The sequence below is a fragment of the Jaculus jaculus genome, chromosome 13, assembly GCF_020740685.1.
Source record: "Jaculus jaculus isolate mJacJac1 chromosome 13, mJacJac1.mat.Y.cur, whole genome shotgun sequence".
In the NCBI taxonomy this organism is placed as follows: Eukaryota; Metazoa; Chordata; class Mammalia; order Rodentia; family Dipodidae; genus Jaculus; species Jaculus jaculus.
In genome coordinates, this window is record NC_059114.1 from 84,193,828 (window position 1) to 84,208,243 (window position 14,416).

The window sequence follows — 14,416 nt, forward strand, 5'->3', positions numbered from 1 at the left end:
ATTGCATATTGAGTTTTTGCCTCACTTGGAAAACACTTTTTAAAAGAACATATGTCTTTCTTATATTTTAATGAATAAAACAACAAAAATAAATGACCTTTCTATTTTCTTTAAAAAAAAGTATTTTGAATCACAAAAAAATCTGAAAATCATAATTGTTCAGGAATCCAGTGATAAGGTGTTAGTACCTGATATCTTGATATCTACTTTTGGTATCCATCCATATGTGTACTGGAGAAGATGCATTTCTTTAAAATTATCATTGCAAAGCTGATAACTGTTTTGAATATTTTTCATATCTATGTTACACATTTCATTTGCTAACATATGACTGGAAATTAAGGTTATAATTTTTAAAAGAGTTTGTATTGTAGGACTTCATTTTGAGAAAAGGTACTGTAAATTCAGATGTTTATTCTGTATGTTCTGAGAGCTATAACTGGTGGCCAAATGCTGCCTCATGCACTACTAAAATTTTCACATCATTGAGCATGGAATAATCCACTGACTGTAGATGTTATAAGAGAATGGAATAGCAAGATTTCAAAGTTAAAGACAGTAGTACTCTTGACAAAGTCCAAGAAACTGAAAACACAAAAAAAAAAGAAATTAGATTTTTAGTCAATGTTTTGCAAACAAGAAGGGCAACTACCCAAAGCATTTAAAACATATTCACATTCACTGTATCATCTAAGCGATAATGCACTTTTCACAATGCATCCTAAATGAAACTTGTTCTCAACTGTGCTAGTATCCTGTGAAACAAAGGGACCATCCACTGGAAGTCTCTAATACAAAGTGAGTAGCCAGAACATCAGGTTCTGGCTTAAAAATAGAAGTCCACACCATGTTCTTAGATTCAGAACTTTACTGTAAAATATGATTAGTATATAACACATGTGGGTTTAAGTGCATAAAGATAAGCAAGACAACCCTACTCTTCCATAGACAAAAATCTCTCATCTGAAGTGGCTGAATGATTGGTCTCACATCACACAGAAAATTATTCACAGGGATTATACCCGTAATGTGGCTACATTTCCTGTGGATCGTTACAAGTATAGAGAACCAGGCTACAGGGATAGATTAGTGGTTATGACACTTGCCTGCAAAGCTAAAGGACACAGTTTTGGTTTCCCAGAACCCACATAAGCCAGATGCACAAGGCGGCATACGTGTCTGGAGTTTGTTTTAAGTGGTAGAAGGCCCTGGCATGGCTCTTCTCTCCCTCCCTCTCTCTCTTTCCCTTTCTGTCTTCCTATCTCCCTCTTTCTAGCTCTTTCTCAAATAAATAAAATAAAATAATGATGGCTAGAGGCCCTGGCATGCCCATTCTGTCTGTTTCTCTCAAATAAATAAGTATATTTTTTAATTAAAAAAAAAAAAACTTCTCAATTGGATCCCTATTCTACCCCGTCACACACACACACACACACACACACAGAGAGAGAGAGAGAGAGAGAGAGAGAGAGAGAGAGAGAGAGAGAGACCACACACAAACAAACACACACATATTTGACTCACTGATTTAAATTTGATTACTTGCATAGCCATAGGTGTGAGGTTATTTACTGGAGAATGGACAACCTCCAACCACCACTCCCATGAAGGACCAGCCATCACCAGTTTCCACTCTGTTCTGGGAGGAGTAGTCTCACTATCCTAGTCTCCGAGACGCGATATTAAAAGGCTCAGCCATGTACGGGTCGTCTCATCTACTGTGAAGCTATGAGCGAAGTGGGGATATTGGTCCAGGAGGTAACATTCTGCAGCCTCGCCTCTTGTCCTCCTGCTCCTACAGTCCTTCAGTTCCACAGCCTTGGAGAATGTGCTTTAGATGTGTTTAGGGCTCTGCAAAAACTCCTCACCTCTTCCTGCAGCTGTGTCATCTATGCTTCTCTGCAATCATCTCTGTCTATGTTATGTGAGACTGGAAATGGTGCCGATCTCTGAGAACAGATAGAAATCTAGAAGACAGATTGACATGCTGACAAATTAGCATGATCTCAGTTTTCAAAAAAGTAGCATTGATTAACTCTACATTTGTTACTCAAAATAGCTTTAAATTCTTTCTTTCTCTCACATTTTGGTTTTTCCTGTTACTGATTTGCTTGTTTTTCTGTTCAGTAGCTTTCAGTTAAAATTCCACAACTGGGCAGAAATTCAAGGGACATTAAGCAGAACTACTCAATTCTACTTGTGTCAGAAGACAATGACAATTCAAAGCAAAGGTCTCTTATTTTTTGCAGGGAGGTTGTCTGAAGTAGGACCTCTCTGTAGCCAGGCTAATATAAAATTGTCTAATTCACTATGAACCTCTAATATTTAAGATATGCTTATTTTCTTAGAGTTCACCAAAATGCTAAAAGTGATTAATGGCAACTAACTTTAAATGATGACAGAAAACCAGCTTACTGCATGTTAAAGGGTACTATATTCCTTCTGTGAAGACAAGTACAAAGCAATTCATCTCTCACCCTTAGCAGCAAGCCTATGGAAAAAAATTATTTATTTATTTATTTTAGTTGAAGGAGTGTCAAATGGTTTTATATGCAGAAGGGTTCATGGGAAGGGAAATCCTGGTGGTATGTCATCACTACCACTCTGATGTTTCTGCTTTTCCTGCCTCTGTATAAGGGTCTGTAATACTTTCACTTTTTTATTTTTACAAGTAAATTTTCATGTTGACATTTCTTCAATTAACATACATTATTATGAAAGCAATCAATGTGCATTGGTCAATATTGCTCATTTATATGTGTACCAATTAGCTATTTTTAAGGGAGTGATAATCCCCAAAGTCAAGTATGAAAACATTGTTAACAGAGGACATGAAAATAACCTTTATAAGGATAATGTATGTGTTCGTATGTCAGCTGAGGACCATATGAGGGAGGCTGGCCTTTGGTTGTCAATATCTTTACCACTCTAGGTAGTCATATCTTAGGTTGGGAACCTTAAGTACAACTGCCTTTGTTCACATGTCTTTCTTCTTGTAGCAGAGATGCGCAAGAGTAGATTAGTGCAGGCTTCCTTTTGCAGAAGAGTCAGTGCATAAGAGGAAGACTGAAAAGTTAACATTAAAAAGGTTGTGAGAGGGGTTAGTGTCTTCCAGTTCATCCCATTACCAAATAAGTCTGTAGGCAAAACCTAGCATGAGGGTAGAATAAATCAGACTGGGAAGATTTACGACCCACAGTGTAACATTCCTTTGATTCTGTCTTATGTTTTCAAGAAGCATTTAGTTAAGCAACATGATGAAGATAAGGTAGTACTCTCTGTAAAAGTTTTGGCTTTCATTTTATGTTTAGCTTCATATCATGGATGCAATGAAACCTCAAGAAAAATCTACCTGTATAATCACTTATGATCCTGTTATTTTTGCACATATATCATTGAGGAGATTGTGTGTGTGTGTGTGTGTGTGTGTGTGTGTGTACAAGGGATTTGACCATATGCCTTGTAGCACTGATTACATTCCCAGGCCCTCTATAAGAATGCTTTCTTCCAACATACAACAGATTTTTAAGAGGCACGTTACTTGTTTGGTGCTTATTAACTCTTGTTTCCAGTTACTTTTATTTATGAAATATTGCAGTATTTTCATTTTAGTTCTTTGAATAAATAATTAAATGATTTAAAAGAGTCATTGCTGTAGTTGATGTAATAATTATAAAGTTAGTATGCAAATCCAACTTAAATATACAAATTAAAATTATAGTTCATTTTTTAGTACTTACCTATTATAGTATAAACTATGAAGAATATTTAACTTTTATTTTCTTCAGATATTTTATTGATCATAACGCTGAAGAGGAAAGATTTTTCAATATCGATGCCAATACTGGAACCATTAAAACTACAAAGGTACTTGACAGAGAAGAAACACCATGGTACAACATCACAGTGACGGCTTCAGAAAATGGTAAGATATTTTACTCCTGGATCTTAGGAAATAATGTCATTTGTACATGAAATGATATTGATATATTATCTGGTCAGCAGGGTTGACACCTTTTCATTTACATCATAATCCGGCTGCAATCATGAAACATGTCAGACATGTTATTGTTGGTAGTGAGTAAAATTATACTTTTCCTTCCTCTATTTCACTTCTGTTACACAGGGGGAAAATGACATCATGGATGCCTTGGTCCCCACCCATTAATCAAGAATACTTAATGTACTCTTAATTGTGCATTTGTCTTCCTCGTGTATTGTATCATACTTAACCCACCAGCTCATGATGAGAAGGGTACTTTATATGTGATAAGGGCAAAAAAGAAATGAATAAATTATTTGTCTGGAGAGATGGCTAAGCAGTTAAGGCACTTGCCTGTGAAGCCCAAGGACCCCTGTTTTACTCTCCAGATCTCACATTAGTCAAATGCACAAAGGTGAGGCAAGAGAAATATTGCACATGCCCACCAGGTGGACCAGGTGTTTGGAGTTCTATTGCTGTGGCTGAGGCCCTGGCATGCCAATTCTGGAGAATAAGAAATGGTTATACAAAGGCTTCTTGCCCATGCAAATAAACTCCAGATGAATGTGGAATTTTGTGTGACTGGCTTTATACAAGAACTGAGGAATCAGACCTGGTTGGCAGGCTTTGCAAGAATCTTTAACATCTAAGCCATATCCCCAGCCTGGACATCTACAATTGTACTTGGGTATTGATATAATACCCTTGTTTTGATAAGCATGGATAGAATTTATAATCAAAGAAAAATCTTGGGCCTAAATCCTCCTCAAAATATGATAAAAAGCTTGTTAAGTGGAAAAAAACCCATAAATATAAATACCTACCTAAATGTTCAAGGAAGTGATAAAATGACATTAGAATGAAACTCTTTGTAAAATAATCTGTTTTCATCACAATATACTTTTTTATATTGGAAAATAAGCAAAAGTACCAATTAGCCTCGGTTTAGAATTGTATCCAAAAATTATCACAATGTTGAGAAGTACTTCAACACATTCATGACAGAACCATAAATATATTAGATATTAGGAACATTTTGTAGGGGAAAAAAACAATGCTATGTAGGATAGAATTATGTTCTTTCTTTTTCCCCCAGAGTATATAGGACTTTAAAAATTTAAATAGATTCATTAAAATATAATCTGCATAGTAGATAGTTCTGTCTTCTCAAGTGCATATTTTAATGGCTCCTCTTATATTCACAGAGTTTTTCCTCAGCTAGCACAATGAATGTTAGGGCAATTTCTTCAATAAGAAATACTGCAGCTGAAGGGAAGTCATTGATATGCATTTTGTGTATATGGAATTGTATATTATTATTGTTCCTTGCAAGACAATGATGTCTAAGGCATTGTATGACTGGTCTGTTTCTCTTTAGAAACAACTCTTCATTGTTCATCCCTCTGGCATGTGTCATCACTGCTCAATTTCTTTTCATTACTAACTTGACTACGTTGACTCTGTTGTACAGATAGAGCATAGTTTGCCTCCTCTCTTGTGGCAGATATGTGTGCCTTTTCACCTTTGCTCAACGTGAACACTATTGCTGTGAGCACTTGCAATGAATTTACATGGGAACATCAAGGCGAATGCATCTAAGTTCATTTATTTTCTCCTCAAAATACATTTAGAAGTGGAACTACAGGGTCTTACAATAATTCCATACTTAAACATTTCACTAATTACCAGAATGTTTTCCAAAAGTGCCACCCTATTTTGTATTCCTAAAATAATAGGATGCCAACTTCTTTGCATTGTCACTTACAATACTTCTTATTTCCTGCTTTTCTGATTACAGAGATTCTTATATTCATGAAGTGATGTCTTATGTTTAGGTTCTTTCATTGTGCCTTCTCTTACAAACTCATTTCAGATCACATTTTTTTTTCCTCTCCTGCGATGATTTCTCATATACTTTTAATTTGCAAACTCAATTTAACTCCTACTTTGAATGTGTTTTTCCTCAATAAAAAAAAAAAAAAAAAACATTACTCTGTTTTTTTTTGTTTGTTTGTTTGTTTTTGTTTTAGTAGGATCGCACTCTAGCCCAGGCTGACCTGGAATTCACTCTCTATTCCAAGGGTGGCCTCAAACTCATGGCAATCCTCCTACCTCTGCTTCATGAGTGCTGGGATCAAAGACATGGGCCACCACACCCAGCTCTTCTCATTACTTTTATTTGGAAATTAGAAAGACTACATGGGTGGCTTCATTTATTATCAGACTATGTGTGCAACCACTAATGGACATTGAAGAGTGTATCGAACATTATTTAAAAAACAATGGAGGGCTGGAGGAATGGCTTGGCAGTTAAGGTGTTTGCCTGCAAAGCCAAAGGACTCAGGTTTGATTCCTCAGGACCTCCGTTAGCCAGATGCACAAGGGGGCATATGCGTCTGGAGTTCGCTTGAAGTGGCTGAAGGTCCTGGCATGACAATTCTCTGTCTCTCTCTCTCTCTGTCAAATAGATAAATAATAAAATAAAATATTTCATTTTTAAAGTGCTGGAAGGATGGCTTAGCAGTTAAAGTGTTTGCCCACAAAGCCAAAGGACCTAGGTTTGATTCCCCCCAGGACCCACCTTAGCCAGTTGCACAAGGCAGTACACACATCTGGAGTTCCATTGCAGTGGCTGGAGGCCCTGGCACGTCCATTCTCTCTCTCTCTCCCTCTTTCTCTGTCTAATAAATAAATGAATAAAAATAAAATATTTTTTTAAAAAGCAGAAAACAGGAATGAATATGTTAATATATCAAGAAAAGAATAATGACAATGTTAAGCAGATGTTGCAGATGAATGAACTTGTCAGTACTTAGACAAGAAACTATACCTGAATTCTGACTCACTAACTTATCCAGAATAATATCTGTGTAAATAAGAAGCTAATTTATAAATATACATGAGATCATGCCGATCACAAAACTGTTCCATTTGAAGTCATTACCACAGGAAATGCCTGCTTTTGCTAATGGAGCACCTTCATTATTTATTTACGTTTTTTTTTTTTTTTTACTATTTGCTAATACTTCTTGTGGGAATTGACTTAATATACATCTACTAAGTAAAACAGTAGAGTAAATTGTAATTTCCTGAATTTTATAGTTGGTAATAAAAAGCCTTAGAGACCCATTCAATGAGCATTGCAGAAATATAATTTAATCCTAATCATAAACAGGTGTAGAGAAAGACCAAGCACTAGTTAAACTTTTATAACCATGTTGGGATATTGCTTTAATAAAAGTGTGCACACTGGCATGACTGCTTCTCCTGAGCATCTGATGATGTTCATAAAGCTATTCCACGTGTGGGATCCTTGGAAGAGCATCAACCATGTGGTAAAAATGTTGTCTGCTGAGGAAATATACTTGATAATTTTTCAAATTGTATTTAAAAAAATCTACTTAGAATAAACATTTCTGAGACGATGATTGTTCTGGGGAATTGTTTCTAATAATTAATATTTAAAAGTACTTTAGTGTTACTATCTAAGGGGTTTCACAACTACGAGAAAGATGACTTCTCTGGACTGATGAGAGAATCCATTATGATTTTACAGTATAAGATTGGCTTGGCCTACTGGAGCATGCATGTGATCTTAGCACTGGAGAATCTGAGGCAGGAGGCTGGTTAGTGCAAAAACAGGCAGGATTATATAGGCAGAGTGCATTGACATAAACAAAAAAGTGCCTCTTTCTTAAGTCAGCCTTCCGTGAGTGAAAGTTATATTGTGACAATGTCAGGTTTATAGTTGATGAGTGTGTGAATCCTCAGGGAGGACTCAAATCTAGTGCATATGATAACTGCACACGGCTTAACACTGACTTCTTCCATCCTGTGTCGCTTGCTCAAAGTGGTGGTCCAACTGCCTAGTCATTTGGTAACAGCAGGAAACATGACTGGACGATGATGTCTTTTTCTGCTGCCATCTTGCAATGACATTTTTTATGTTCACATACACATTATTCTGATGAAAATCTCCTTGAAGCAGAGATGTCAGACATGAGTGACCAAGTATCGAGGTACAACATGACCCATTCAAGTTGATAGAGAAAGCTATCCATCTCAATATACTATGCTGCCTCAATCATACTATTGTTTGATGTAGCAATTTCTGTTTCTGAACCCAGGCCACATATTATGTTTTCATTAAACATAAGAGAGAGAGAGAGAGAGAGAGAGAGAGAGAGAGGAGAGAGAATGGGCATGCCAGGACCTGCAGGCACTGCACACACACTCCAGATGCGTATGCTACCTTGTGCCTCTGCCTTATGTGGCTTTGTGGGGAATTGAACTTGGGTCCTTTTGCTTTGCAGGCAAGTACCTTAACCATTAACCTGTATCTCCAGCCCACATGTTATGTGTTCTGATTCGTCTTGATAAACATATCTGACCCCATTGCCATGTCAATATACTGAACTTCAGTTGTTCCAGAGGTGGAACTCAAACATGGGTACTTTGAACTTTAATACTGCAGGTCTTCTGTCTCCATCCAAATCAACATATCAGAAAGTCTGTGGTCATGGCCTCCTTGTGCTTCTCTTGCAGCTATAAATTGAATATCCATTATGATATATGGCTCTAATGTGAACTCATAGTTAAAAAATATTTTCCAATAATGACTTGATTTAAATCACTGTTCCATTTAGTACTAATCTCATGGGTACACATTTACATACAAACACACACACACAGACACACACACACACACACACACACACACACACACACACACACACATCCTCACTGCCTGAAAAATTTGAAGCACATGTATGAAGTGTAAGGATTTTTTTTAAACAAGACTCCATATGCTATGTCTTCATGTTAAGGCTGTGAAATATGTACATTATTATTTTTAGTCATAACACCAAAATAGGCCACTATTTTACAATAATTAAAAAACAATATTTCATTTCTTAGGTCCCTATTCTGATTTGGTTCTGCTTTGCAGTTATGCATCTTTAATAATAATTGTAAATATAACAGCATCTGTGAAGTGTTTCTCAACTAGATAAGCAAATTTTACAGTTCATTCCCTTCTATAATCTAACTTTGTGCAAGTGTTAAGTATAGCAAATTCTTATCACATTTCATTATGAAAACTGCTTCATTCTCACTGTATTGTTACCATTTCAAATTTAGGAATCAGGACTATTAAAAAGTTCACCATTTTATTCTACATACATAGTGAAGGCCTTGGCACATAGAATTTGGTTAAGGAAACTTTGTTAAATACCTCCGTATGAGTGACTTCCTATTTCTCTATCTTATATGCCTGTTCAAAAAACGATCATTTTCTAGAACTCTCTCTCTCTCTCAATCCATACCATGCATTTTCCAGACAAATGCTCTAACCCAAATGTATTAATTTCTACATAACAGAATAACCATTAAATTATAGCATTCCCACTTTATTTAAAGTAAGCTACTTTTCCTTATTACATTCACTAAATGTGAGAATTTATTTAATCTTAAACTTTAGAAAACAGGAGTATGTCATGTATTGTCTGTATGGCAGATATACTTCTTTATTTTTAAAAAACTTCATATATATATATATATTTCATTTACTTACTTGAGAGAGAAAGGGGGAAAAAGAGAGAGGAAGGGCATGTCAGAGCCTCCAGTCACTGAAATCAACTCCAGATGCATGTGCCATCCTCTACATATGGCTTACATAGGTCCTTGGAAATTAAACCTGGGTTCGTAAGCTTCACAGGCAAGTTCCTTAACCACTAAGCCATTCCTCCAGCCCACACGTTCTTCTTAAAAACTCAAAATCAAGGAGGTAGAATACTGGTCACGTTTTGGTGAGTCAGAAGGGTGTTATATCAAGAGAGTTTACAAACTAAACTATGGCAGCTGCAACAGCTACATTGTGCTTACAACTCTGTAGACGTGTTGTCCCAACTCACTCTTTCATTTTTATCTCCTACTATATACACGACTCAGTGGAACACTGATCATTCTATCTTTGTATCCATTGACTTCATTTTCATTTTCATGCATATATACTCAGAGACTCAGAGCTATAAATTTCAAACTTAGCTACACTCAAGAGCCAGGTTATAGAAATTAAATTTAGGTTTTATAAATATATTCCCAAATTTCTTCAATCTAAAATTATTGTAAAGGATGTGCACTTAATAATACACAGATATATTTTGGAGGTTACATCCACAAGGCTTCTACATCTTATTCTGTTACTGTCAATGTAATATTTTGATATATGTCTTCCATTGTCCTTGAGTGTGTCTCTAGTATCAATTTTCCCTAGCTTTAGCAGTGATCCTAATTGGTATGCTTTTGTCCCATAACACAAACAGAAGAACATACAATAACAAATGATACTGCTTTCAGCAATAATGAAAGGAAATAAAATACCTTTTTGAAAAAGTATTTATGAAAATCAGATCCATGCTTGCACAGTGACATGGCAAAAATTGTTCCAAATGTGTCAAAGTGACTGTGAACAATAGCATCGGCACATTTTTCAGGCAGTAATGTGAGAACAGCTTATGTGACGCAGATTCTGGTTCATCCAGGAGGCTGTAATAAAGGTTTAGGTTATGACTACAAAAAGTTAAATGTGTGACTAGAACTTTTTTCTTATTTTTTATTTCTTATATTTTTATTGACAACTTCCATAATTGTAAACGATATTCCATGGTAATTCTCTCCCTCCCCACACTTTCCCCTTTAAAACTACGCTCCATCATAACCCCTCCCCCTCACAATCACTCTCTCTTTTATTTTGATGTCATGGTGTTTTCCTCCTTGATTGGATTTAAGGATACCCTTTCACATGCCTCCCTCACTCAGATTGCAGATTGGTGCTGGAGGTATTCAGTTCTCTCGCAAGACCTACCATACCCTAAGACTGCTTGACATATTGCCATCATGGAAGATGGCACCACAGTGTGAATCACCCATTCGTGTCATGTGCAGGTGACTACTTTTCTTTTAGACCTAGCCTCAGAAATCACATGTCATTACTTTCACTAGATTTTATACTTAAACGTCAATCACATTAAATGTGGTGTATGAGTTACACTATGTGTGTATTTTTTCATGGCTGTGATACAATACCTGCTGAAAGCAATTTAAGAGAAGGTTTTGCTTTGGGTCTCAGTTTGAAGCTACACTGCGGTAGTGTAAGCAGGGTTGTGGAAAAGTGAGGCTGCTGGTCACACTGCATCTGGAGTCAAGAAGCAGAGAGGAAGGAATGCTGGGGCTTAGCTTCTTTGCCCTGTTTTTCTACTTTTTCTCTCTTTTTTCTACTTTTTTTCAGGCTAGAGCCTCAGATCCTACAGTGTTGCAACCCACACTGAGGGCAGATCAGAAGCTACTCCAAATGAATATTAATCACTACTTGGCATATCCTCAGGATAATATTATGTTTTCAGCCCAGCAGAAACCAGTATGCAAAAGAAAAATTGCAAATTAATCTTCTTTATATAGTTACAGATATATACACCATTCAAACACTTATACATACATCTAGAAAATAATTTTACAATTGAAGCACTTCGGTCTTGAAACATATTCATTAATCCCACTCTTAGAATTTGCTTTCTTAACTTACTTAATTCTATATCACTTACTTACTTATAATTAACTGTAGGATGATGATTACTTGGGACCTCCACAGAATGTATGAGCATTCCATATTCGTTCTTTTTTATGATATTTTATGTTTATTTATTTGAGAGAAAGAGGTATATAGAGAGAGAATAGAAGTACTGGGCACACAAGAAGATGCAAACAAACTACAGACACATATGCCACCATGAGCATCAGGCTCACTTGGGTCCTGAGGAGTCGAACCTTAGCCCTTTGGCTTTCCAAGCTCACACCTTAACCACTTAGCCATCTCTCCAGCACACCCATTTTCGTTGAGGTGATTTGTTTTAACTGGATAATGATTCTACATAATGAAACACACATATCTTCTTACATTTCAGTGAGTTTACAAATTCTTTCCTTTCTCAATTTTTGAGAAATTGCTACAAGCTCAGCCACAGTTCACCCTTTAGAAGAGAAACTGTTGATAGTAATTGTGTGATTTAATGACATCTTAATTTATATCACCATTAGCTCTCCCACTTCTGGAAGATTCTGTAAGCAGAAAACAAGAAAAGAAATGCACAGGAATTTCTGCATTTGGAATATGTACATTAATCTGCTATTGAGCAACACAAAGTTTTAAGGTTTATTGACAACCTGTTTAATGGTGTCTATTTGATTGGAAATGAAATTTCAGTCTGGTTTTAATTACATAAGAAGAAAACATTTGGAAAATATTTTCTCATCCTGTGGTCACATATAAAGTACCTTTTGTGATTCCATTTACTTGCTATTTTCTGTTATTACATTTCTGGTTGTGTTTTGATTCTTACAACTAAAACAGTATTGTTACATGTATGTTTTGTACATTGTGACACAATACATGTAAGCAACAGATATTTCCAAATTAATAGAAAACCTTACTGGAAATATCACTAGTATAAAATTTCCAATTTTGACTCCTATAGCAAAGTAACAGGATACAAAATCAATGCACAAAAATCAGAAGCATTTCTATATGCAAATGGCAAAGATACAGAGAAAGAAATAAGGGAGATAGTCCCATTTTCAATAGCAACAACAACCAAAATATACCTTGGAATAACATTAACCAAGGAAGTGAAAGATCTATACAATGAAAACATAAAAACACTCAAAAGAGAAATTGAGGAGGACTTGAGAAAATGGAAAGACCTCCCATGCTCCTGGATAGGCAGAATTAACATTGTGAAGATGACAATCCTATCAAAGGCAATATATAAATTTAATGTAATTCCAATTAAAATCCCTACAGTGTTCTTTACAGAGATAGAAAAATAATCTCAGATTTCATATGGAAAGGCAGAAGGGGTCACATATTTAAATATATCCTCAGCAAAAGAAATACCTCTGGTGGCATCACCATACCTGATCTAAAGCTATGTTACAAAGCCATAGTAATAAAAACAGCATGGTACTGGCATAAAAACAGGAGTATAGACCAATGGAATAGACTTGAAGACCCGAGCTTTGGGTCAAGCAATTATAGCTACATGATATTTGACAAAGGCCCAAACAATATAGGCTGGAAAAAAGACAGCATCTTCAAAAAATGGTGCTGGACAAACTGGATAAACACATGCAGGAAACTGAAACTATCCACACATTTCACCTTGCACTACACTCAAATCCAAATGTTGTGGTCAAATTTTGAAGATTTCTATTTTATTTAACTATATCCTATTATTTCACTAATTTTTCTGAATTAAGATTTACTTTTATTTTATTATGAACAATCCCTTTGTCCCCAACATGTTTAAGATTATCAATCTATTTTCTCAACTGTTTTCCTATTAGACATGTATGCTTGGATTTGATCTAAAATTAGTTTGTCATTTTTATTTAGTTTATGTATTTTTGTTTTATTTTATTTTATGTATTGTAAGCAGAAACACACACACACACACACACACAGAGAGAGAGAGAGAGAGAGAGAGGGGGAGAGAGAGAGAGAGAGAGAGAGAGAGAGAGAGAGAGAGAGAGAGAGAGAGAGAGAGAGAGAATAGGTGCAACAATGTCTCCTGATCAGCAAATGAACTCCAGATACATGTCCCGCCACTTTGTGCATCTGGCTTTACGTGGGTACTGGGGAATTAGACCGTGGATGTCAGGTTTGCAACAAGTGCTTTTAATGACTGAGCCACATCTCCAGCACTAAAATATGTATATTTTATATACATTAACTGAAAACGTGTATGAAAAGTTTGTGTTACGCTCCAAAAATTTATACACTACAATGAGATTGAGCCATAGAAACCAAAGGAAGAATGATTTCAAGCATTTATTTATTGTATTTATGGTAACAACAATTCAAGATTCTAAATTCAACCAAACTGGGATTAATTATATTGTTACCAATGGTCTCCAGAGTATGAAACAAAACATTAGAAATTGCTCCATTCTAAATAAAATTTTGAAAACTTTGACTAACATTTCTCCTGCCCTCTACTTTCCCTTTCCTAATCCTCTGGTAGCCACTATTCTATTCTCTTTTTCTTTTTGATAAGTTTATTTATGTTAGAGTTTGGGTAAGTATTTTTAATACATTGAGAATATCTTTTCAACTCATAGTACACTGTTTTCTTTTAAAATAAAATATTTTTACATTTATTGAACAAAGTGTGTGTGTGTGTGTGTGTGTGTGTGTGCAGAAAAAGACAGACTGAGTGAGAAAGATGAATAAGAGTCCCCAGTTTAATTTACAATTTCAATTTACACTTTTTGATGGTATAACAATGGTGCAATTAAAGCCGGACATGGTGGTGCCTTCCTTTAATCCCAGCACTCAGGAGGCAGAGGTAGGAGAATTGCCATGAGTTTGAGGCATACTGA

General features: G+C 35.7%; 1 protein-coding gene across 6 annotated transcripts in view; it reads left to right on the forward strand.

The window, feature by feature from the left end:
• Cdh18 (cadherin 18) overlaps positions 1-14,416 on the forward strand; it is an 833,519-nt gene that overhangs the window by 771,659 nt on the left and 47,444 nt on the right. For all 6 annotated transcript variants that reach the window (XM_045132913.1, XM_045132915.1, XM_012947493.2 and 3 more), the window contains one exon: positions 3,789-3,925. In XM_045132913.1, coding sequence (XP_044988848.1) covers positions 3,789-3,925 — 137 coding nt within the window. The remainder of the gene's footprint in view (positions 1-3,788; positions 3,926-14,416) is intronic.